Source organism: Paroedura picta, chromosome 8 (assembly GCF_049243985.1).
Source record: "Paroedura picta isolate Pp20150507F chromosome 8, Ppicta_v3.0, whole genome shotgun sequence".
Lineage (NCBI taxonomy): Eukaryota > Metazoa > Chordata > Lepidosauria > Squamata > Gekkonidae > Paroedura > Paroedura picta.
Genome location: NC_135376.1, coordinates 26,754,224 through 26,781,784, shown reverse-complemented (window position 1 = coordinate 26,781,784; position 27,561 = coordinate 26,754,224). Strand labels below are relative to the sequence as shown.

General features: G+C 41.1%; 1 protein-coding gene across 1 annotated transcript in view; it reads right to left on the bottom strand.

Moving 5' to 3' along the window:
- The window catches only part of SLC9A9 (solute carrier family 9 member A9), a 303,560-nt gene that overhangs the window by 151,629 nt on the left and 124,370 nt on the right, over positions 1 to 27,561 (bottom strand). The window contains exons 9-11 of the mRNA XM_077348768.1: positions 26,365 to 26,453; positions 3,275 to 3,388; positions 69 to 180 (exon numbers count right to left, since the gene is read on the bottom strand). Of these exons, the coding sequence (XP_077204883.1) occupies positions 69 to 180; positions 3,275 to 3,388; positions 26,365 to 26,453 (315 nt within the window). The remainder of the gene's footprint in view (positions 1 to 68; positions 181 to 3,274; positions 3,389 to 26,364; positions 26,454 to 27,561) is intronic.

Genomic DNA, 27,561 nt, shown 5'->3' with positions numbered 1-27,561 from the left:
AAAATTATACTTTTTAACTACCATTCTCTCTTCAACAAGTGACACTATGGCAGAAGCAATCCACTTACCTGAGAACATCATCATATGCTGAAAGTTCCTAGGAATCTTTTGTTTTCGGCCCAGGTTGAGAACGAAGGAAAGGGGATATATATTGCAAGCTCTTGCTATGAAAACTGCCACCTATGTCATTTAAGTAAAGAAACTGAGGAAAATAAGGAACCAATAGCAAATGATGTGTCCAACATGTTCTAAAATAGTTGCCACTTGACTATAATTAGAAACAAAATCAGTATTTTTATATGTATTTTAATACATAATATTTATATATAGTTGAATTAAACCTTCCACAGAACAAAAAAAGCTGTTCAGTTCCAAAGTTTCCTATGGCCTCATCTTGAAACCGCCCACACCACACCACTGCAACCTCTTTGGATTCATGTTCCATCTTTATCACCTCCGAAATGACAGCTCCCTCAATCTTTCTACGAACCCTTCACTATAAATTGTTCAGACGCCAACTGTATTATTTCCTCAAACAGTAGATACAGAAAGCATAAATGTACTTCAGGACATGATTACTGCCTCATTTCTGCACAATGCGGATTGTCTCTATCTAATATTCTCCACATTCGTTTCTTTCTTCCTCCTTTTTGACTATTTTTGTAGGGCTCAGAAAATGATGTTGTTTTTTTTCATTATCCCTCTGTGCATCTAAAGCCAAAGTTCTGTTAATATCCATTTTAGATAAAAATAAAGATGTTTCAGACAAAAAAAGGGGGAGGGAAATTACAGTTCTTAACTGTATACACATATCCTGCTGATAACATCTTTCCTCTAAGACCTTATTCCATCTACCAGAGACCTACTTTATCCTCTAAAAGCTTGAGCCATGCTGTGTATGCAAGGAGAGGAGGACAACCTCTGAGGCAACTTTCAGATGTATTATCTCTTGTTAAGACTTGAGGAACATATAGACAAAAACCAATTGTCACACTTCTCATCATGTTTCTGTCTTTCGACAATCTTGTATTCCCTAGCACTAGCTTCAGTATTAGTGGGAACATTAAATCTAAGGTTATCAACCTCCAGCTAGGGCCCGAAGGTCTCCCAGAATTGTGACATATTCAGATTTCAGAGATCAGTTTCCCTGGAGAAAATGGCTGGAGAAAATTTCCCTGGAGAAAATGACACTAGAGCATTACACCCTCCCCATCTCTCTTTGCAGAGGTCCTTGGCCACTTCCTTGCTCACCAAGCTTGTAATGGGCAGGACAAGCCAGGAAATGGATGCAGGTGGTGGCAGAGGAAGTGCCCCCCCATCTCTGCAAAGAGAGACAGACCCTCTAAGATTGAGTTCAAGGTCCCCGGTCCCAGAGAAATTAAATTGGCCTCACCCAGAGCCAGGGCCTGGGCTTGATGGTGCTCTTCCTAGCAAAATCAGGACCCTGCGGGACATTAAACAATACTGCAAGGCCTGCAAAACAGAACTGTTCCATCAAGCCAATGGTTAAGGCCTAGGACCATCACAGAAAATATCTGGCCTCCCTACTGAAAACACTTGATTAGTAGTAAAACTGTTGCCCAAATTAGCACTTTATGTTTCCCCTCTCCTGTCAGAGAGAATGGTGGTGACTTGATAGGGCTTCCAAATTAAATTACGTGTACTGATTTAAAAACGTTTCTCATGTATTTATATGGATTTATGTATATTATCATATGTTGTGAGCCACTCTGAGCCTTAGGTGAAGAGCCTCTTGTGGCGCAGAGTGGTAAGGCAGCCGTCTGAAAGCTTTGCCCATAAGGCTGGGAGTTCAATCCCAGCAGCCAGCTCAAGGTTGACTCAGCCTTCCATCCTTCCGAGGTCAGTAAAATGAGTACCCAGCTTGCTGGGGGGTAAACAGTCATGACTGGGGACGGCACTGGCAAACCACCCCGTATTGAGTCTGCCATGAAAACGCTAGAGGGCGTCACCCCAAGGGTCAGACATGACTCGGTGCTTGCACAGGGGATACCTTTACCTTTACCTTTAAATAAGGTGTGGGGAGAGAACCTTGCATGCTGAGCTTCTTGGAGGATAAAATATTGGTAATTTTGATAGTTCTCTTTATGATTTCTTTGCTGTTGCTTTTTCTTTTACATTGCAATCCACCTCAGGCAGGTCTCTGGAGAGGCAGCATATAAATGATCCAAATGAGTAAATAATATGTTATTACGTCTTGCATATATGCCAAAGAGAATAGCCACTCTGCACTGTGTAACTATAAAAGTCAGGCATAATTTTCAGTGGGCTAGTATCTAGGTAATTTTTGCTGTAAATATGGAGGTTTGAATACTGCTTGCATGATAAAATGGCAATTACATAACAAACTGTCCCCTTAAACTCCATAGGCTAAAGTATTTTTGCAAACTGTTGAAGCATAGATCATTATTTTAAATCTCATTTTAAACGATTTAGGAATAGATCACTAAATATAAGTGTGATACGGGTTGTCAGTGGATAAAATATAATGCTTTTCTTTATGTACACTGCTGTAATTCATTTTTAGTGTACGGGAGTATGAATAGGGCATATGGGGATGCAGTGCCCTAATGAAACACTAATGTTATCCTTCTATTTTTTTGAGAACCCGCTAATTAATAGTGTAAATTGCTCCGAATTTGCTCCAATATTTCTTTCTCTGAAGCAAATATCAACTTCACCAGGAAAGGAATACTGATAAGGAAGCCTATAAGGTAGGAAGGCTTAGGATTTAAGTGTGTGCCCCTCTTTATGGCAGTGATAAACTTCAAAAATAACTTCAGGAGATCCTGATCACAGTTGGGGATCTCAGTTGGTATGCCATGTCCAGTCCTCTGCAGAAGCCAAAATGTTGATCTCCTTGGCTGATACAGTGATATAGAAAGAGTTTCTTCCAGGCAGAAAGTTTGATAATGACTAGCTTATAAGGATGTTTTTAGTATGGGACCTCATTTACAAGGGATAGTTCTGTATCACAATCTATATTTTTGAGCTGCTATCTAGAGAAAGAAAAAGAAACATGAGTTCCAGTCTGAGTCCATAATCCCTTGCATAGGTTCGGTGCCCAAATATTGGATTTTTGGGATTTTTATACCATCTGTCTCCCATAATGGGCTCAGAGCAATACCCACAAGTCTACACACAAGTAATGAATTAACTATATAGCTATGTCGTACAAATAAATAAATTTAGCATATATATATTCAGACAATATATATATTCAGACAATATATATGATATTTGAAACAAAGGATACAAATGCCCCAAAGACAAACAGTGCATTAAAGATGTGATTCTGGAAAGTAAACAGTGCTAATCCCATGTAGCAGAAGATAACATTCTCAGCCAAGAAGTTCATGAACTCAAACATCTAAAATGAAAGAGAAGCAAGAATGATTATTGTCCTTGTCATTTGGGATTATAATTAGCAAGTTTCCTCCACATGTTCAACAAGAATATAATTTGGAGAGAACAAACATTAGGCTAAGAGGTCATTACCAAATTCCCAAAGTGATCTATAAAACACTGAGCCAGAATGTCTGGATTTAGGCAATGATAATAGTATTTGCTGAGCCGTTTCTCAGTACAGGTAACAGACTACACTTTCTAACCTTAGTACACATTGACTCATTGGCAGACAACTTACTGTCATAGCTAAGAGGAAAACACTCTGCGTTGAAAAGAAAACGTGTAAGGATGTGATCCTCCTTCGTTTTAATCATAGAGGCACCATTAGTTCCTAGCGTAGCAATAAACTTGGTATTTGCAAGGTTTTTAAAAATTGTTTGGCTCTCTAATTTGCAAGCTTATCCTGAAGTCTATCTGTATCAGTAGCACTGAAAGAATCTAACACAGTATTCATGTACCTGACATTCACATATTTACATAATAAATGCAAAAGAAGAAAATAGTTATCAATAGTAGCATAAAACTCCCTAAATCCAACTTCTACGGAGCATATTTATCAGTTTCCTAGCATCACATTTAAGGTTAGAATAAATAACCTATTATATCTGGAATATATATCTGCACGTTGTTATTGTTATCTGCACTATTGTTATTCCTCCATTCTGCAGGGAGTTGGACTAGATGACACTGGAGGTCACTTCCAACTCTATGATTCTATGAATGGAGATAGAATATAGTGAATAGGGTGATTTTTAAAAAGTGGTTGGGAACAATAATCAAGGACCATGCAACACAGTACCTTATTCTTATCCCCCACAGAATTCATTACAGATTATTTCAACATTTTTTCAAGTATTAGCAGGGATCTTATTATTTTAAGAAACACATTCTTTCCCTCTGAAGCAAATCTATAAAGCAATAGATTTTTCAGGGCTGCTCAAAGGTCAATTAGATTAATAGAGGTTTTAAAAGGAGAGCAGGAATCTTTCCTTGAGCTGCCCGGGTGGCAAAGGTGCACACCAAAATAACAACAAATAAAGTTTAGAAAACTTTAGTTATCTCTCTGTGTGCCAGAGCCAGTCTGAGGGACTTTCGCAGCTGAATGAGCTGGCATTCAACCAGCTCCTCATTCTGTAAAGTCGGCCTATGAACATTCATAAATCACAGTATTAGAAGGGTTGCTATGGAGACATTACTCTTACATCTTCAATGGGGCTTATGTATTTTTATCGCTGAAGGATGACAAAGGGAAAAGCCAGAGCTGTGAAAAACGTTATTTCAAACAATGATTGAAGGAAATGAATAGTATGAATATAGCACCTTGTTGCAAGAGAAGTCTTGCCTGCAGTAGTGGATCCATCAACTATACAGAGCATATAAATTGTTCATCTGCTCTGCTGGATCACTGAACAAATATTTTCACTCAAAATACTTAGACCAAGTATAACAACAAAGAAGTTTTTCTTTGCATTGTGAAATAGTTTTTACACCTAGGGATGCCAGTCCCCATGTTCCACCTGAGGATACCACAGAATTACAGGTCTGACTAAAGAGATTAGTTCTGCTGGAGAAAATGGCTGTTTTGGAGGATGGACTTCATAGCATTATGCTCCACTGAGGTCCCTCTCTGCCCCAAATCCTGGCACTCCTGCTTCATCCACCAAATTTCCAGGTATTTCACAATCCCAATCTTGCAACCCAGTTGACAGCACAGAGATGGCCTGAAGCTGGGACTAATCAGTTGCAATGTTTTCTATATGTTAGTTATTTTTATAAACAAATATTATAAATCAATTATTAAAAATGGAATAAGCTGAAATAACAAAGGAGAAACGCAAATGTGGCTTATGTATTGTGATGGGTTGTTACGACAATACACGGGAGGGAAGAAGAAATTACACAGGTCAAACTGAGTCCCTACAGGGGAAAAGGGCTAGGAATGAACCGGGTTGACATCTCTGGGTTGGGGAATTCCTGGGGATATTATGCATGGCAGAAAAACTTGCAATAAGACTGCAAAAAAAAGTTATCTTCTTTTTTGATTCTGTGTGTGGTGCTGTTTTGCCACAGAAAACCCACTGTAGTATTTTTGGTTGTACATGGCACACCCCCTTCTAGCACTGACTGCATCTTATCTGGACAGTATTTAAACCTAACTTTGCAATTACTTTTCTTTTATGACAGTGCTGAAGACACCTGTTTTGGCATGTGTAAACATTAGTGTAGTTTTGGTCTTCTCCCCTGTGCCACTATACAGCAATGGGTGAAAGGACAGCCCCTCATCCACTCATGGGAACTTGAGGTGCCCCTTGTTCGGCACAGACCTTCCCACCTCTGCTATGACAATTTTACACCACCAGAAATTAATGTATTCATCCCCTCAATATCATTTCAATGATATTGATTTTACTAGGGTTTCCTTTTCAAAAGAGATTTACTGTACAGTCAGAAGTAGCATTATATTCTTTTAAGTCCATTGAAGTCCATGGGCTTAGAAGAGCATACCTCTATTTAGGATTGTACTAAATGTGTGGGTCACTTAAAAGAATCCTCTATAATCACTTGTAAGTGATGGGACTGAAACTGATGCAACTTGAACCACACTCTTTAATTAAACATAATCAGAGCCCAATAGCACCTTTAAGACCATTAAATATTTATTTAAGCCGTGAGCTTTGCATGCACTCGAAAGCTCACGCCTTTTATTCAATCTTTGTTGGTCTTAAAGCAGGGGTAGTCAACCTGTGGTCCTCCAGAGGTACATGGACTACAATTCCCATGAGCCCCTGCCAACAAATGCTGCCATGGGCTCATGGGAATTGTAGTCCATGTACCTCTGGAGGACCACAGGTTGACTACCCCTGTCTTAAAGGACTTTTTATGTGCTACTTCAGACCCACATGGCTATCCACTTGAATCTACTCTTTAATTAAACATAGTTATGAAGAGGCTTTGATGAAGTCAAGTCTACAGATAAATGAATGACAATGGCAGTTCTTTTGCCTGACTTTTGCGCTGAATTGCAAGTCATTGCAAGCTGTACCCAGTTTTGCTAGCATTTCAAAACTCTTTTATTACATGTTAATCACTTTGACTCATTTTCTGTGTTTCAATTAGAGTTACAAAAATCACAAGACAAAGCAGGTTCCACTTTGGAGCCAGAGCCTGAAATCTTTGACACTTTGGGTAAAATATGTCAGGAATAATGAATGCCAACAGCGTAGTGGTGTTATGTTCTTCATTCTTGGGTTAAGCTGCTTAGAATGGAGGAATCATGCATATAAGCAGATAAGCTTCTGGTTTATTTTTACTTTGTATGGGGTGACAATTTTAAAGTCTGAGCTTATTTTGGACATGCAGCCTGCCACATTTAGGCTGGCAGCGTTTTATAGTTTCCGGGAAGGGCTCTGAGAAAACACGACGTTGCAAAATGAAAACAAAACTATTTTTTTATTATTATTATACCGTGCCAACTATGTACATGGAATCTCACAGAACTGAATTACTCTATAGCCCTGTTCACAGATTATACTGAATATATATCCTGCGTGCATATGCAGACATGTGTTTGCAAAAAAGAACCAATGCTCATTTAATTTACCAATGAAATCTGTGACCAGTCTCTGGTCAAATCTGGTATTAAAGCACACATTCAGTTGTACACAGGAATGGTTTAAGGATTTATAGTGCCCATAGCACCAAAGCCAGTTTAAGGATTCGTGGGGCCCTAGCAGAGTACAATTGCAGTGGGAGCAGCCAAACTGGGGGGTGGAGGGGGTCCCCACTGTGGAAAGGGATGCCACTCAGACTGTCAAAGAAGGAAAAGGGGGAAGGAGAAAGACCTGTTCAATGGGCGGGGGGGGGGTGGCACAGTGCGGGGGCCCTGGAAGTGTGGGGCCAGTAGTATGTGCTGCATGGATAAACTGACCCTGGTTGTATATGTGTTGAATGCAGCATGGAAATTATTCGATTCTATCTAAAAAGAAAACTCAACTGTACCTTGTACACATATTGTACAAATGCTCAATGTAATTTTGTGAACAGAGTTATTTAACAGTGAATTGGCTGGTCTAAGCATGGATGATGAAAGCGGCAAAACCAGACCATGCACCGATAAGAAGACAAATGTCTCTGCATATGTGAGAGAACTTACATGGATACCAGAAGTTGCCTGATACTGAATCAGACCCTTTGTCCATCAAAATATTGTCTACTCAGACTAGCAGTCCATCTAAGTGAGTACCATCTACCATCTTAACATGTGGTGGTTAAGAGCAGTGCCTTCTAATCTGGCTAGCCGGGTTTGATTCCCCCCTCCCCCCCCCATGCAGCCAGTTGGGTGCCCTTGGGTTCATCACAGCACCCACAGTGCTGTTCGGACTAGGCTCTCTCAGCCTCACCTCCCTCACAGGATGTCTGTTGCAGGAAGAGAAAAGGGAAGGGGATTGTACGCTGCTTTGAGACTCCTGGAAGAGAAAAGCGGCATATAAGAACCAACTCTTCTTCTTCAGGGGCTTTCCACGGTCTGAGGCAAAGGTCTTTCACATGATCTACTGCCAGATGTTTTCACTGGAGATACCAAGGATTGAACCTCTGCATCCAAGCAGATAGCATACCACTAAGTCACCAATTGGTGCCTCCAAACAGAAGAACTGGCTGTCTCAGCTTTAAATATGCCCTTGTAAATTAATCAAAAGAAAAAAAACGTTAAGAATGACCTAATGCAGACAAAATATGATTCAAGAAGTTGTTACCTGAGCCCTCTGGGAAGGGCAGGTTATAACCATACTACTACTACTACTGCTACTATGGTTTGTGAACCAGCACAGAGTCACAGGCCAAACCAATGTAATTCATATGGGCCCAGAGAACGTAAAGAGCTAGATGCTAAGGAAAATAGCTTTCAATTAAGGAATAAATTGTAGTCAGTGTTGGTATTGTTGTGCCATATAGCTGACAGAGAAACTCTAAATGCTTTAAGACTTAATTGCTCTCACCATACTTAGTGGAAAGAAGTAATGGCTTCAGTGTAAACCAATTGACCCCAAAGTCACTGAAAACATACATATTTATGTATTTTATTTTTGCACCTATATTAGGATTAATAGAATGGGTTGCTACAGATGTTTTAAAAGCAAAGGGGAAAATAAATTTTAACACCCCCCCTCAGCATCCCCATGTGGACCCCATGTGGTATTTTCTGAGTTTCACCATCAAGAAACTTATTTACAGCTATCAATTCCAAGGAGACTAAACACAATTTATTCACTTTCAGTTTACTATGAGGAAAACTTCTATTCCGTAATATTAATTCCTGAAGTATATTCAAATACAATTTTTCTTCCTTGCCAAGTTTTAGGTAGCGAGACACTCACAATTTGAATTTATATCCTATGCAATAATATTTGAGTTCAGAAAAAAATAATATTATTTATATCACCTGTTGCTATTTAGATTATTGCCAGAAAATCTCATTTCTAGCATTCAGAAGTACAGACTATAGAACTGGGTAAAAATGCTGTTTTATGTCTTTGCTTCTAGAGAGAAATGTCTCTCTCTTTCTCTCTCTCAAATCTAGCTTTCACTTCCCCCAAAAGTCATTGGACAAGGAAGACAGGGAAAATGTCTACAATAGAATCCTGACAAATAGTGGGGTGCCTTTGAAGTAACTTGCAGCTCAGTCCTAAACTCTGAATGCCTGCTACTCATGCTGGCATACTGGCATTGTAGCTCGCCACTATGTTGTGCTCTATTCACAGAAAAATACAATTCCAAAAAGGCTCCGAGTCCAAGGAACTCAGAGCATAAAAACTGCACTGGATACCATAGTGATCCATCAACACCCACCAAACACAGAGGAGCATGCTTACAACTTCCCTAACTCAGCCATATTTTGAAAAAGAAAACCACTGTCTGCTGAATCTGGCATTCTTGTGCACCCTAACCCCACTCACAGCCACAACGGAATAAGGGAGGGAGCAAAAACCCTTGGGAACTATCATCTGAGATACGAGTCTCAAGTCTCATGCTTGGATAGTTCTCAGAAGAGTACTTGTCACTGGCCATAGAAGTGTATTGGGAGGCATGGGAGGCTCCTCCCCCCCCCCCCCCAGGTCACTGGAAGTGTTTATATATGTATTTGGCTAGCACCTGATTATGCCACTCCTGGGACATAGACTGATGAGGCTAAGGCTGCCAATTAGACCTTTTTCTTCCCTCACATGCCTCCTAGCATGATCTTTTTCTGGTCTCCATTCCGGGGCAGCTGCATTAGCAGCAATGGATTTACAACAGCATGACTTCTGTGGAGCTTCATCTCTGTGTTACACTGGTATGGGGCTTATTTACCATTCTAAGCAGCTTACAGGCTGGCTTTAGGATTGTGCTGTCAATTAAATTAAACTTTGCTGGTCTTCAAGGTGCCACTGAACTCAAATTTTGTTCTACTGTCAACTAGTTTCCCTAGGGAGAAAATTCCCGCTGGACTTGGGGAGAAGAGATATTGTGTAGGATTTGCATTGTTTTGAGACCAGGGGGCTATTTCTATAGCACAGTTCTTGCTGTGCATTCAGGAGATCATTGCTTCAGTTCCCAGAAATTACAACCAAACAGTGATCTTAGGTTGAGGGCCAGAAAATCTTCAGCCTGAGGTGAGCCACTGCCAGTTAGAATAGGCTGTGCACAATGGGCTAGATGGGCTCAGTATGACCGATTATGCATCACGGGGGTGGAACAATGCCCTGTTCTCCTCTGTGCAAAGCTGACCGGGATGTCCCTGCAGGGACACTGTAGGTTGGGGGAGGAGCCAGGCCCAAAGGCCATTGTGCATTGGGCTGGCTTGATAGGGCCATGGATGGCGACCGGGGCAACACAGGGAACATGGAAGTATCCACATTCCCTTACCACAGGACATCCAAGGCCCTGATTCAGGTCACGGCAGGGACGTGGCTGGGATGGCAGCGACCTTGTGCATAATTTAAGGTGACCAGATTGCCCCACTTTTGGAGGGACATCTGGGGGTACCTGGCAAATTGTACTTATGTTGAAATTAAATATATATATATATGCCAATACTATTTTTGTGTTCTATGCATTCTATGAAACTTTTTGTTGCTCCATATAGACAAAATTTTAAATCAAAACTCCCCCCCCCCCCCGGTCAATGGTGTCCCGCTTTACCAATGTTAAAATCTGGTCACCTTAGCATAATTGGGGATTGGCCCCACTGCCCTGTCGCTGCCAGCCTGGCCTTTCCACCCTGTGCATAATCGGTCTACGGAGCAATTTCAGAAGTTCAGTATTCCCAACAAAGCTGACTTATCCCAACCCTCATGTTGCTGCTGAATGAAGTGTCAAATGACCTGGCTACGTGAACCTACTCTTTGGCACCACAAAAGGGGCAGGAGAGCAGCTGGGGTGGGAAGGGAGGTTTAGATGTGCCAGCAGTCTATGAGGGACAATGAGGTTAGGATTCACTTACCCCTTGCCAAATAGTGAGTCCCCAAAAGAAACTGCCAGTAAATGGAATGGGGGGGGGTGTTCTTGAAGAGAAAAGTAAGGTTTAAATCACCATATGAATAAAAATTCACAGAAGTATGCATCTAGTGGTGTGAAGTGTATGTGAATCTGTACACGATCAGAGTAATGTTTCTGGCAGCGCGGCCTGCTTCAGCAAACCACAGAGAGTTAGGTGACTCACGTTTGGCTGCTTAATGTCTCTGATGTTGTCGTTTAGAAAATACTTATTTGTCGTGCCAAGTAAAAAGGATATGTATGGTGATGATGTGTTCTTGTGATGATGCAGAAACATAATCAGCTCGGGAAGGTCTGTCAATCTGAAAACAAACCTTCTCTGTTTCTGGTGTTCCGAGTTATTCTACTAGAGATAATTGTTTCCGGTTCTCGCACTTGGAATAATGACACATGACTGCTAGTGATACAGGAGTGAGATATTAGAAGAACATGCGTCTAATTTTAACAAGTAGGTGTTTCCTACAGAGAAGTGGCAACGTACCTTAAAAGTTATGCAGCCGAATCCCTTAAAACAATTTATTTAAGAGTCACAGCGCGACAAATATCTCAAGTCTAATCGAAAACGCTTCCAATTTGCAAGGTTCTCTGAAGCAGCACTTAACAGGATTTCAGTTCACGCTTTTCTCTTTTAAAGATATTACTTGATGAAATGAGAAAGGTTCTCGGTGTCAGCGCCGTGCACTCAGGAGAAAATACTCCAACAATCCTCTACAAGCAAAATACAAATAATGCAAATCCTTCTTTCAGAGTGCACCTAAGCCATCATACTTAATGCAGTGTTGTTCATAAACAATTCTGAACAAATGTTGACAGTAACATGGTTATGCTATCCTGCAGGCGTTGATGCTACACAGTCGTCGTTCGCTGCAATGCAGCACTGTCGTGTGGTCAGTGCTGGAAACAGTTTCCATTGAAATGAATGGCATTTTTGCAGCTGATGTGATTCACCGATTGCACTAAGCACTGACAAAGGGCTCATCATTAAAACATGGCCCAGTGGTCTGCTAAACCAATCTTTACACTTTATGGTCACAAACTATTGCTTGTTCTCTTTGATAGGCAAAAGATGCCAGTGCTCATAAATGAATGCTACCATCACATTATTCACTGATATTCTGATAATGGAAAGCCATTATGTAGCATATAAAGAATCACTCAAGTGCGTTCAATCACACTTTACAAACTCCAGATGTCCTTCTGAAAACATGGGGATGGACTAGTTGCATGGAACCATTTCCTGCTGGGTTGAGCATAACTGTTTCACAAAGTCTTTGGGGAGAAGGCAATGCTCATAAGAAACAAGAAGTGCTTAACATTAGTTTTATGGCGTGATAGAAAGTTTGGAACTGGAATGGGATCTTAAATCCCAACAATGCAATAAGTTTTTAATTAGTTGAAATGTAGCTTGGTTTCCACATCACCTCTTCACATGACCTGGAGGGGCTGGCATTCTCTATGCGATAAGCGTTTGTTTCCTCATCCTTGATTGACAATCAGATGCCATTGCCAAAGGCAAACCACACATCCTTCTGTTATCATATTTCATTCCTCTAACTCCCCTTGCTTTCCCGCTACTACTGATTTTGCTTCTGCGAGATCACCAGGGGATGGATGGGAGTGTATGCTTAATGCAAGCTAACACCGCTGTCATCTTGGACTGAATTGGTGTGTGATGCAGTAATGATTGGAGAATTCCGCCATGCATTCTGCTACCTATGCCACTTAAAATAGGTCAAAGGGGTGTTTCTTACATCACACTGAATCAGTGTCAGATATGTGGTGGAATGTCTAAGGCCCTATTTTTTCACATGTTATATTCGTTCTAACGTTAGGAATGTTAGCAAGGACTGAATATTTACAACACAAATTACTTTTCTTAATCTTTGTAGAAAAGGGGGAAGATTCAAGTATAGCCACCAAATGAATTGGGATGGTGTCTCAGTTCCAGAGTTCATATTTCTGGAAATGTTGCAAAACCGTAAAGCTTCAGGGCTCAAAGAGATCAGCAGACCACTGAGACCAGACTACTGTACTTCCGCTGAACTTTTGACCACACTCCACCACAACATTCTCCAGTGCAAGCCACACTAAAAGGAACAAATGCAGGAACAATTCCCAGAGGAGTGTATCTGATAGTTCGGAGGAGTCTAGGTTCACAGGAAAGGCATATTGGTCTGCAGTAGAACTGCTAGATTTGAGTCCAGTAACACCTTAGAGACAAGCAAGGTTTTATGGGAAGGTGCTTCTGAGAGTCAAAGTTCCCTTCATGAAGTATCTGATGAAGCTCCAAAAGTGCTACTGGACTCAAATCTCGCTGTTCGAAGGAGTACGCTTTTGCTTTATCATCGTGATATGAAAGTCTCCCTCTTCCCTCATGATTATTGTATGTCCCCCCTAGTTGATATATCTCCCTTCATGATAGATGAAGGAGAAATCAGTAAAATCAGGTCAGTTATATAAATATCTGCATCCATTCAGATCACATTCGTAAGTAATGATAAAAGCCCAATTAAGCAGCACAGTGCTCTTCGGCCGCATTAACTTGCTCAGCGGCATGAGCCGTGCTTTGCATTGCCACAGCTATTGCAGCATCCTACTCTTGGAGTGCGTTGGGACAGTGGAAATAGCTATTTTTGTTGTATGTATTAAAATGGGATGTACAAAAACACCTTTTAAAGTTGTTTCTGAAGCTTTCATTTGGAAAGGCTGAGTTTTCAGTTTCAGCCTTCATTCATTCCATTTAATTAGTTCTTTGTTCATTTCCCTCTGGTTCATTTGTTTGTTGCACTGCATTTTAATAGATTTTTGGGGATTTTTAAAGATTTGTGATAAATGCTATTTTTACGGTATTTTTACGCCAGATGTCAATTTTAGTGTTATCAAATTTCATTATTTTGTTCTGAAACTGAAATCTAAAAATAAATAAATAAAAAATAAAACGAGGAAGGGTTAAAAAAGGACAAAGAGAGGCACCAAAGCAAAAATCATGTCCCTTCAAATATAAAGGTTCATTAGGTCATGTGACAACAACCCCATCCCCGAATCGTGGTTGGAAAATTCATTTTGCTGATCTCAGCCAACTGCTGACATCTGACATCCCACTGAAGAGTGTAAACCGTCACCTTAATAATCCGAGGAATGTTATTAATGTTTAAAGGCAATTTTGAATGTTTAAACAGATTGTCAAATCATTTATGAAGCCATTTGTAAACTAGTTTGTGCATGACATTATGCTTCTTCAGACTGCTAGCATCCAAAGTGATGCTTCTTTTCAGGGAGGAAAGCAATACACATTAACAAACTCTGGTGCCAATATGAACAGGGATAAGAAACATTTTAATGCAGAGTTCTTGGGTTATGTCCACAATGTATAACATTCCCCCCCCTGCTTCTTGTGCAGTGAAGCAGCAAATTTCTTTTTTTTTTTTAAGTGGCTACCTAAACCTAATAATTGTAGGTCTGAAACACTATGTTTTTTTTCAAAAAAGAGACACCGGTGGAGATCAATCTTGAAAAATAGGCTTCATGCCAAAGGACATAACTGATAGAAAGTTTCAGGTTGGAGTGGTTCCATATAGCTTCTGTGTAGCATCTCAGAAGACCTTGAAAGGGACACAAATAATGAATGTGTGCACAATGGACAATGAGACCTAGAGTAACGTTGCCATGCTCCTGCAGAGCTATCATCTGTGCACAGCTGTTGAAGATTTTCTCATACTGTCATAAATATAGTGTATTTTTGACATAACATCCTTTATGCACAATGTGCTTTAATCTAGGCCCATCAGTCTCAGTAGTTACATGAAATGTGAGTGCTAGTGTACTGAAGTGGCAAGAGCATTGAATTATGCTCTGTAAGGTTTATCACTACTGGATTATCCCTTCCAAGTTAATGGGAATAGTTTCAGAGGCTAGCTGTAGAACAGCTTGATTTGAATCTGGCAGCATCTTGACCTTTCCCCCACCTCAGATCTGCTGTTGTTTCCTGGCTAATTGAACCCCCAGCTAATGTTCTGACTTTGTGGCACCCCTTCCACATAAGGGCATTTATTTCAGGGTATTTTTCTCAGATTCAGATCCAAATTCCCCATGCATTCCACAATTCCAGTTAAAAGGGATTGTGCAGCCATATTGACATGTACTTTGTCAGCAACAGAACCTCATTTACTTTGCACATGTGCAGTAACAGCATAACATAATTTTTAGAAAGGCTGCATATATTGTGGGGGAAAGCATGGTTGCTATAATTTCAAAGTTGCTCTCTTCCTTCTGGCAATTGTGGAAAGATTCACCAATTTGATAATTATGAAGCATGCTGATGTGTCCCCATCAGTGATGGAACCTCCTTTTTTTGCATATGCAGTAATGCTATAACATCACAACACTGTAAAAAAAACATACTGGGAGCAATAGGGGGGAATGAGGTAAATGAAGAAACAATACTAATGCATGGCATCAAAACCTACCTACCAAAAACGAAAAGAAAAAAGAAAAGAAAGGAAAGGAGCTTCATGGACAGATAATTGTATGGAGAAGGCTACATGAAACCTCTTGTTTTGTCCCCATGTTATGACATTGCTCTATCACATCCTAATACAATCCACATTACCACATTGCCCAGTGGATAATCTGAGGAGGTGGGCAGTGGGCAGGGCAAACACCATAACACTGACAACACAAAATAGTGGTGCAGCAGGAAATCAGATCAGAATCCAGAATTCTTCACTGGAAAACTATAGGATCCAAAGGAAGAAAAACATTGTTGTAAAGGAGGATTTGGAAACCCTGGGGTAAATGGGTGTGAATTTCACCTCTACTCCTGGAGTGCTCCTGGAGTATTGATTGATTATTTAAGAATGCTGACGCGGGGGGTTTGCTGTTGTGCAGAAATGTTTTTAGTGATATTTCTGCTTATCCTGTGATATATCTGTTCTGACAATTAATTTAGCACATTTCCAGATGTCTACTTCTTCCAATAAAACACAAAAATAATAGTTATGCAATTATGGCACTGCAACTGCAATTTGTTTGTAAAGTTTATGATTATTATAAACACTGTTCAGTTTGAAGAAATTTAGGTCATTTAAGTAAATTTCCATCAATAGATAGTTTATCCATCTGAGTTGTGTATAATCTGAGAGGAGAGACTGGAACGGAGGAAAGTACCATTAAGCTACAGTTGACTTGTGATGACCCCATAGGGTTTTTAAGGTGAGAGACATTCAAGGGTCCTTTGTCATTGTCTGCCTCTCCACAGTGAACTTGCTTGGCAGGTACTAATCAGGAACAACCCTGTTTAGCTTCACAGCTATGAGGCAATGTGGCCATCCTGGTGAATGCAGAAGAGAGACTCTCCTTAAAATCTCCTTGGTACAGGATCAGTTCAGCTTGGCCTAGAAAGCAAAGTGCTACAGAACAAGGCTACATACTCCTTGCAATCTGTATACTTCCCATAAATCAGGCAACAGGCCCACAACAGGCCTCCAGGAGAAATCACAACCTAACATTAAGGGATTATCAGCATCTTAAACCAAGAAGAGTACCATAATATCAGCCTGAAAAACTAGCTTGCTCTAAAGTGATTTGCCTGTTACTTTTAGAAACTCTCATTCTAAACTGGGGGGGGGGGGGGAGAGAAAGATAAGTTTGCTTGTACCATAGAGAAAATTGCAGGAGAATTTGTAACTCTAATAACATAGTATGCTAAGGAATGGCTTTGTTTGACAACCTGTGGAAAGTGTCCTTCTGCTCCCTGACACTTCAGTTGATCTCTTGGCAAGTTTGGTTTTTTCAGTGCTGTTGCTTTAGGCTCTCTTTAATGGGTTGTCTTTCTAAACACAGCACCCTTCTCCATTCTCATCGACTCTGGTTTATAATTACATAATACATAGACAGCTGTAGGGCACTACCACAACTTTAAAGGTTGAGACCTTTCATAGCTGTTCCAACAATGGACACATTGTAGGCCCTAAGCCACCCACTTACACTATATCCATTGAGATATGGGTAGCTTAACACGCAGTTCTGTCTATAATCCAGAGAATACTGATTTGAGTAAATTGAGCCAAGTTTCTAGAATGTCTAAACTAGTGATATAGGCATACTAGGAATGTCAGGGTGATGTTCTGATTTTTGCTGAAAAACTAGAGCATCACCCCAATGTGCCTATGTCACTTCTGGGGCACAAAGTCATGTAGGCACATTGTTGAAATGCTGGACAGTCCTCCCTTGCTTTGGAGGTAACTCCTCCAACTGGCCAGCTGATCCTTACCAGGGGGTCTGGTATTCCTACTCACCAGACTATGGCCTTGTCCATTCCCTGTAAGATGGGGTAGGTGCCACAGTAGGAGATTGGTGCTTTGAAACACTGCCAGTGTTCCTGAGCTATTCAGTGAAACTGTTTGGATTTTGGAAACTTGAAAGCATGCCATCTTTTTGTCTCTCTACAAACATATAAAGGATCCTTTCCAGGGACTGATTAATAACCAGACTTATGTGGCAGCTTCATCTTTTAATTCTTCTGCTAACTTCTATGTATCTGCTAGATTACATGGTTTCTTCTATTGTCCATCCACTAATGTAATTATGACAGTGTTTCAGCCAATGCCATTACTTTCTACAGATTTATGTATTTATTTTTAGATTTCTTACCCACCGGTCCCAATGGCTCCCAATGGCTCACGGCAGGTTACACAAGCTATTATATTTTTCCAGTGCCCTGAAACTGTGTCAAATTGGGCAGAAATCAACTGGCATATTTTTGAACTAGAGGCAAACCCTTTTGCATGCAGGAATGCAACAAGTGCTAGTACCCTGGAGTACAGTACCCTGGAGTGGACCTGACCCTCCTTCCCCTACTCCCCAAGGGGCAGGAGGCTTGGGACAGAGTGAAGGTCTCACTCATTGCTGCAGGTCTGGCAAGCAGTCAATCTCTCTTCCCCCCTGGTCTTGAGTAGGTGGGAGGGAGGGTGTAGTAGAGGCTATGTTCTCTGCCACAGGACTGGGGAGCAGACTGGCTCTCTTCCTTCTCCCTGGGTCTCAGGTGGGAGAGAGGGTGCAGCAGAGTCCATGCTCTCTGTCATGGGGGTGATGAGTGTGCTGGTTCTCCTCCTTCCCCCCCAGTCTTGGGTAGGCAGGTAGGAGAGCAAAACAGTGTCCATGCTCACTGCCATGGGAGCATAGCCCAAAATAATATAATTGATGGTAATAGTGGCTAGTGAGAGAATTTAGACCTGTGAGTTGCCTCAAGCCACAGGAAAGTCTTAGCTCTACTGTTTCAGCCACCCTAATAGCCCTCCTGTTGGCTCACCTCTGTCGATATAGGATACAAGATCCTGAGAGTGTTGTCACTACCTAAAGCCTCCAATAAGTCATTTGTTTCCTGGGGCAAAAGCATTTATCTGACTTTGTGGTGGAAACAGTTTTGGAAATCTAGTTATCCCCTATGGCTATTTGTGCACTGGAAACGTTTTCTACTCGGCTAACAATCAAGAGCTAGTAGGACTGTAGGTAGCAATAAATGCTGACATCTGGATGATCTTTCCATTTGGAAGTACAGATTAATTATCTATAAAGGGCTTTCTGAAGCTACCACTGCAGCAGAGAGTATGGCCCATGTCCAGAAAGGTGTTATTGAAAAGAATGAGGTCTTTTGTCACACTGAAGCACAAACACCCAACTGACCTGCTAAATGCCATGCAGCTCTAAAGAATGCCAAATTAAAAATGACTGATGTTCTTTTGTAAGATACATTTTGTAAGATACATACTTACAAAAGCCCCCCCCCCCGTTCATAAACATAGCACATATGCTTTCCCCAAGGCTGGGTGCTAAGCCTGAAACTCAGAGATCTTAAACCAATGTCCTGAGTTGGAACACTCCAACGCATGTCAATTCGGCTCACTTCCTTGCTTACCTGTGGTGATCACACAGCCAATTACATGGATCTCATGACTCTGTTCTGTTCAATCTTTCTCCAAAGGAGAAAGACTTCCTCTAATAGAAAATTATTTTCTGATGGAGAAAGGCTTCCATTGATAGCAGTAGGCTGCTATAAAAAAACTATTTGTGTTTATTTATTTGCTTAGGGATTTATATGCTGCCCCTCTCAGGGCAGTTTACATATATAAAAATTCAATGTATGAATACAATAGAAGAAGAATTGGTTCTTATATGGTGCTTTTCTCTACCCAAAGGAGTCTCAAAGCGTTTTACAATCGCCTTCCCTTTCCTCTCCTCACAATGGACACCCTGTGAGGTAGGTGAGGCTGAGAGAGCCTTGATATTACTGCTCAGTCAGAACAGCTTTATCAGTGCTGTGGCAAGGTGAAGGTCACCCAGCTGGCTGCATGTGGGGGAGAGCGGAATCAAACCCGGCTCACTAGATTAGAAGTCCACACTCCTAACCACTACACCAGGGGTAGTCAAACTGCGGCCCTCCAGATGTCCATGGACTACAATTCCCAGGAGCCCCCTGCCAGCGTTCGCTGGCAGGGGGCTCCTGGGAATTGTAGTTCATGGACATCTGGAGGGCCGCAGTTTGACTACCCCTGCACTACACCAATTAAAATACTAAAACAATTTAAACTGTTTAAAACTGCAATTATCATTGTTGCATTGGCAAACAGTCATGATGTGTAGTCAGTTAGATATTAGATTGGAAGAACTGGAGGGAAAGAGGGAAAGAAGGGCAGAAGAGGGCTGAAGGAAGGAAGTCCTAAGATTCTGGTGGAAGGAAGTCCTAAGATCTAATTTAGTGCAAGAGTGTCATAGGACCAAACTGACCATTTGTCTAGTTCTCTTTCTGCTGATGGTTTCTCTCATCCTCAAGAGTGGGATCTGACATGAATAATGGCAATACCAAAAACATTTCATGCATCCCAGATGTAACAGAGGTCCAAATAATCCTTTTCACTTCAAGCAGTGAAAAGAGTAGTGTCATGTCCGCTTATACATCCCAGAGCACATTGTTAAGCTCATTTCAACAACTGTGGCCTTTGCAGGTCAGGTCTATGTTGTACGGAGTGTCATTTTTTTGCTCTCTTTGTGGTTTAAGTTGGACCTGGGTCAGTGATCTAATTGAAATTAACACAATACATTCTAGCAGTTGGGCATAATGATCTCCCTCATGTTTTCCGTGGTGGAAGGAAAGGGCTGCTTGACAATGATGAGCAAGGAACTATTAGAAAAATACTCTTAAAAGGGTGAAGAAAAACACATCATGATTCGTTTCTGTTCACTAAGCATCTCTCAGCATGACTGTTTTCCCCTTAAATAACACCTATGATAAGACACTGCTGTGCTTGGGAGTGTACTTCCCAAACCAAAGCTGTAATTCTCCTTGGAGCAGCAGGCAGTCTAACAGCCATATTTGATGCTGTTTTGATGCACATTTCAAAACCTGAAAGAGGCGACCATCCCTTGCAGTCAGGACTCTCCCATGGCATCTTTTGCGCTATCTCAATTAAATGTTGTTAATTAAAATGAATAATGTGATCATAAGCCTCTTGAGTAGCATATTTTCTAGCAAAATGTACACAAACCAGATCTTTGGCATACTCATTAGCTATATCTACAATCTGATCCCTATAGAGTTTTTTCTTGGTCCCCAACCTATGTACTACTGCAGGATAGTGGAAGATGTGCAATAAAGACTTATCCCAAAGGTAGGACAGGGAGACTGGTTTCTCTGGGCTCCTTTTCTGCAATCTGAAAGTTGCCCTCCAGGATTTTTTGCAGCATTGCAAGAAATCTGGGTGGGCATTTCTCATACTATATGCTGCTTCATTGGAACTCCTAAAAATATTACTGTCTGATATAACCCCTCCTTAATCTGGCCAGGCCAGTCTATAAAACATTGAATTCCATCGCTGCAGAATTCCTTCTTTGACATTTCAGTACTCTCTACATGTCTTTACCATATGACTCCTACATGTCTCTTTTGAAAGAATTATTAGGTATAGTTTACCAGAGCCACCTAGGGCCTCTTGTGGCGCAGAGTGGTAATGCAGCAGACATGCAGTCTGAAGCTCTGCCCATGAGGCTGGGAGTTCAATCCCAGCAGCCGGCTCAAGGTTGGCTCAGCCTTCCATCCTTCTGAGGTCGGTAAAATGAATACCCAGCTTGCTGGGGAGTAAATGGTAATGACTGGGGAAGGCACTGGCAAAGTGACTGGGGAAGGCACTGGTATTGAGTCTGCCATGAAAACGCTAGAGGGTGTCACCTCAAGGGTCAGACATGACTCTGTGCTTGTACAGGGGATACCTTTACCTTTTTACCAGAGCCACCAAATCACCTGAGAGAGGAATAAGAACATATACACAATCATTTCCTCTTTCAGTCTTGCCCTAATAGACAATGAGAATTGAAACTGGGTTTACGTGCCTTACTTATTATATTGATGTATTCTGTATACATATCCAGCAGTGACTTCTTAACAGGTGAGCACTGCTTTTCATTTTGCAGCCAAAGGTGCTCTTGTAGAGACTTTAATTTTTTCTAATTGTAATTTTGTAGTAGCACTATAAAACATCCCCAAGATTGGGTTAATCTACAAAAGAAAAAGCTGTTCTTAACTTTCCTCAAAAGAAACTGATAATTAACAATTTACTCATGGATCCTGTAACTGGCTGAGCAAAAAAATGTGAACTAATTAATTCAATGGAAAGGAACTAAAATTAAAAGAACAATGCCTTTGATAAATTTCAAAAGGACCAATTCCGCATAAGGAATTTGCCCCTGCATAGCCTCCCATTGTTCATGGGTTTTAGTGCTGCTTCTTCATAGTGTCAGCAGCAACCCATGGCTGTGCAGAAGTTGGCATGGGTTTTCATCCAGTTTGCTCAGTGATGAGGGAAATTGCAAAATCCCAAAAAATCACAGAAGTGTAAGTTAAAAAAAAAACGGTTTTACTGGGTGTCCACGTGGCAATGTGGAAGTGTTTTTTTAAATTAATTTCAGGATTTGGGGGGACATGGAAGTTTAAGTCCCCAAAACCACTGCTGTGAAAGGATTTGTGGCTTTTGTAGATTGACAACCCGAGGAGCTGGGGGGAAATTTCAGTTTATCCACGCATTTTGCTTCTCTGCCACCTTGTTGGGAGGCAAAAAGCCATAATGAGATGGCAGGATAACAAGGGAGGGGTCTAACATCAGAAAGCATGCAAATGCATGGTTTACTATCACACATTTGCAAGCAGGAGGCAGCATATATGTTACGCCTCTGTGTGGAATCGAGACACTGCATTTGCATTTTAAGTGTTTTAAGTGTTTAAAAAAAAATCAGGTCAGAAAATGTTGGAAGGACAAGAAGGCAAAATTCTGAAATGCAACATATTCCCAGTTATGGTATTTTGATTCTCTACTAAAACTGAGTGACTGAATAATGACATTTCTAGTCAACATATCTGCAATCAGTTATTCTGCTATTAGCCTATGTGCAGATTGGGAGCATTATCACAATCAACTAGTTTTTCTTCCCTCCATGCACAAATGCTGACTATCTCTAAACATCTTAAGACAACACAGAATAATGCTTCTGCCAAATTTTGTTACATTTTAATCATGTGTTGTGTCATACACTGGAATGAAATGCCCCAAAGTCCCCATGTTTTCTGGAAGAATTCCAAAGCTTAGCTGAAATGGTGGGGTCTGTTCTTCACTATAGGCAATCTTCTTGCCCCCCCCCTTGTTTGAGGCACTCTTGTTTATCCCCTTGACAACTGTTCAAAAGTAGAGGTTGCCATCCAGAGGAAGGCTGTACCGGATAGATTTGGATGTTTTATTTATCAGAAAGAAAAGGCAGAGGGAGATCCATAAGCAGAAAGCTACATTAAAATATACCTCCATGGTGACCCCATATTTTGTCCATGCTGCTATTTTCATCAAAATATGATACTGTCACTGAATTTGTATTGCAGCTTGCAATTTATGTAGCATAAATTTTTCAAATGTACCAAGAGGTCTAATTTCTCTCTGCATACCTATGGTACATGTAGCTAAAAAGCACTCCAGAGTTTACATGACACTGCCCAATTATTATATGTGTTCAGTAAGTCAATAGCCAAAACAGAAACTTTTACCAAGGTAGCAGAAATTCCTAGTAGCAATGGCTATGGGCTTTTATACCCTGCTTTTCACTACCAAAAGGTGTGTTAAAGAGGCTTACAACTGCCTTTCCTTCCTCTCCCCACAACAGGTGCCCTGTGAGGTAGGTGGGGCTGAGACAGCCCTGACAGGATTGCTCTGTGAGAGCAGTACTATCAGGTCAGTGATGAGGTCAAGGTCACCCAGCTGGATGCATGTGGAGCAACAGGGAATCAAACCCAGTTTGCCAGTGTTGTATAGTGGGTTTGCTAGGAAATAAGCGAGGCGTGGTCGTGCATCAAGTAGCTCTTTGTTGCTTCCAGGAGTGGGTACATATTGAAGGTAACCACACAGACTGGAGACTTGCCTGGGCAAGCCCCCACTTATATACATATGTACAGGAGGTTGAGGTTGAATCGCCCTAGGCCAAGCCTGATTGGCTTAACGGTGCTTGATTGATTCAAATTCATTGGGCCCCATAGGTGGGGACCCGACAGCTTGTTGTTTGTTCTTCGGGGCTGCTTGGATCCTGCTCCAGACTCCAAGCTCAGCCATCTGCTGCCTCTCATACACAACAGTCAGATTAGAAGCCACTTGCCAAACCAACTAGGACTGATCAGACCTGTACTGTTTCAGCAGGTGAAAGTTTGGTTTTTTTTATGAAGAAATATTAGCATTGATTTCTTCCCATGTATTAATTATGTACTTTCAGCCAACATCAGTTATAGTTCATCTTGAAGCACCTTTTCAATTCATTTTGAATGGCTCAGAATAAGAATATATAATGTGACAACTTTCTTTGGATTTAAGAATAAATCTTTTCATTAAATGAAAACTTTATGGCGTTATTATTATTAACTAAAATACCTTTACAGCACAATCTTAAAATCAGCCTAAAAACAGCTTAGGATAGCAACTAAGGGATCCGTTCTGAACCTCAATGGAGCTTAGTCCAAGGATATGCTCTTAAGATTCCAATTTAAGTCCCATGCTAACATAATACAATGGTATCTTGGTGCATCTTGAAAAATGCTGGCATAGCACTTTGTTGCAAAAGTCTCAGTACAAGTTTCGTATAGCTGTTGCCAAGATAGAGACAAGAAATGGATAGTGCCATGGGCATGAAAATGGGAGAGCATGGCCTAGCTGGGGCCCTAATCACCTTCTTTTATGTCTCATCCCACACACCAGTACAATATTGTATCAGCAAAATATAGGTATAAGTGTGACCCACTTTTACTGAACTCAAACATATTGCAAAATGGTGGTGCCAACATCCAGGGACTTAATTTGAGATGCCAGATATGTAAGATCTTTTCCACTTCAGATATTGTTAGGTCCATTGCTTCTAAAAGCATGGCTTGCCATTATCACACAGCAGAACGGAAATATAGCAAGTAATGAATACACTTTAGAAATTATCATGTATCTAGTAAGTCTGTTAGAAGTATAAATGATAGTTCTGTCTCATCATTTTCAGCATATGGCACATTTTTACAACCAGTGTGCCATATATCAGACAGACAACACTGAGTGTCGCATCAGAAATGCATCATGAGTCATGATTATTTTGCAAATGTCAGTTTCACTTAGTGAATCTAATTAATTAATTGGCCCTTTTGCAACTAATTTGAAACATAATATATTCTAGCACATGCTAGAGCTAACGTGCTATTTCCCCCCTTTCCTTATTTGGAATGCAAACATTGTAGGCCAAAGAGAACAGGATGCCTGTGCTTGCTTCTCATATCTGCATCCGGGCAATTGTTGCTTCTCAGGTTCTGTGGGGCCCATGTGAGGATGAATCACACCTTAGGTTTCTCAGATACATGTTGAAGTGTTGAGTTAAGGACTGAGTGGCAAATAGTTTGGTGACCCCTTGTAAAATTACACTTCTGAAGTTCCGGTCAAGGATTTACAGCATGTTTAGTTTGGCTCGGAGACATTTTAAATGGAATAATGAATTAATAAATACTGAAGCTGCTTATGATTCAGGACCCATTCACTGAGCATGTTGATCATTACATGAGGGCTGCAAAATTCCAGAGCAGATGACTAGTGTGAAATGGAGGAAGAGGAGCTACTCACTGGGAATGACTTGGAATAGGCAACAGATTATGTTGGCTTGGGTCATCAACTGTTTCTAGTCTTGCTTTTCACATGTTATTTTAAAGTTTATTTCATTAAATAGGTTTGTAAATTTCTTACATTGTTGTATTCTAGGTATTTTTTAGCAGTCACAACATTTGAAAATGGGCCTTTGTGCCATTTGGGAGAGGAATGGAGGGAGAGGAGGAGAATTTACAGCTATCAGGTACTGCTAGTATGAAAAATAACAGGAATTACATAACGCACTCAAACAATCTGGAAACATTTTGAGCTCTGTCAGGAGAGACAACGATTAAATGCTTCAAATAGTGGTGATGGAAAATGCCATTAAGTTTCTGCTGACTTTTGGAGAGCTTATGTGGATTTGCCTACCAGTTTGAAATAACTCTGGACATCTTTGGTGGTCTCCCATAGATCGTTTATGCATTGGAACTTCACTGCCCCAGCTCCCATGCAGGAGCACGAATGGGGGGGTGGATGAGGTGCACCAGGCCAAATGCTTCCCCCTGTGGGTGCAGGAAGAGGTTGGGCAACCTGCCACGACTAAAACTCCAGCCAGCAGCCTGACATGAAACCTCCAGTGCATAAATGGTCATACGAGTACTAAGCAGAAACAACCCTGCATTATACTGATGGATAGCAAACCACTGCTGAAACTAAGGAAATGTCTAAACACAGGGGGCAGAGCGTGTGTGTGAGCTGTTCAATGGGGGAAAACAATCAGAATGGTTACCGGATATGAGCCAGACTTTGATTGAGTTTCAAGTATTTATTTGGATTACCATCCCAGTCAATGCCACAGAACAGGCAATGGCAAACCACCTCCAAACATCTCTTGCCTTAGAATCTCCTTAGATTCTCCTGGCTGTATCACATACTTGCTGCATGATAAATAAATAAATAACGATGGACTATTACTGGCTCGGTAATTTTCCATCATCGAGATGGATGTTGGATGATCACGGCCTTTGAGGAAAATGATGCCCCTTCAAAACTTTTGCTTAGATGAAGAATTGTTAATGTTTTCCTGGCAAAGTCAGCATCAGAATACTTCTCCCTTAATGAAGACACAAGCCTTACTCTTTGCATTAATGAAATCCCTTCCAGCTCTTCTGTCAGGACTGCTATACTCTCATTACTTCAGCAGAAGGTACAAAGTAAGCAAGCATGTGGGGGTGGAGAACTGTGGGAGGGGAGAGACTTGGTACTCTACCTGTTTAGTTCTCATTTTGGAGTCTGCTGACAGATTGTTGTATGTATAATGGGCCTGTGTGACTCCACAAAAAAGGACTGCCACTATTCCTGAAATACAAAGAAAAAGACCAGAGTCAGCTCCTTCTATTTCCTTTCTAGAGCCTGTTCAAAGGGAGAAGAGGGGGAGGATTAGCCAGGCTGAAAGCTAATTAAATTGTGTTAAATACTTTAAAAAAGCTTCAGGGAATAAGTTACAATAGCACCCTTTGGATAAGCTAGAATGTAGACGACAAAAATAGCCAGAGGTTAGAATTCTTCCCTATGACATTGAACTGTTATATATTTAGTTCAACATACACATCTATAGATCTCTGATTTAAAGTCAACCTAAAAACTGTTCAAGCTTGCACAATTACTCGATGAAAAAGTCATAATAGTGAGATATCACATTGCCAGCTGGTAAAGTGGTCTATTGTGGATTACTCTTAAGAGTGTATAAAACCACAGATTTATTGTGACCTGAGCTTCCATTGTCAACAAAGATAATCACCTGGTAAAATTAGGGCTTTGTCTTAATAGCACTAGCTTTTGGATAATCAATGCAAAATATGTTTGTCATAGAAGTTCTGGGCATGCCAGTTTGGATTTCAGGAGGAGGCACCATACAGAGTCTCAACCCCTTACAGAGTCCATATTTGAAGATTAAATGGTTAAAAGTTTATTAACTGGGTCAAAGATTATCAAATGGGCTTGAAACCGAACGCGCAACCAAACCTTAAGCAGAAATATACCTCTTAAATCCACTGACTGCAATCCTAAACAGAGGAGTAAGAGAAACAGCAGCAGTGCTAGGGTGCGATTCAGCCAATTCTTTCATGGTCTCTCACCCAGTTGTGCTGCTCAAAACAGACTTTGTCTCGTGTGGATTTTGCACATGCAGGTCTCATCATCCACAGTATAACATTTTTGGGTGGCCAAGGTGGGAGTCTTTATTTTTTCCCCTCCTCTAGCCAAAAAGCTATTTGGAATTAACTCAAAGTCTTTTGAGTTTCAGTACTCAGCCTCCATATGGTTTAGACCAGTGGTCCCCAACCCGCGGGCCGCAGACCGGTGCCGGGCCAAGAAGGCCTTGGCGCCGGGCCGCGGCTCCCTCTCCCCACCCCCCTGCAGTAAAAAACTTCCCAGGCCGCAAGCTTGAGGCCTGGGAAGCTTCTTA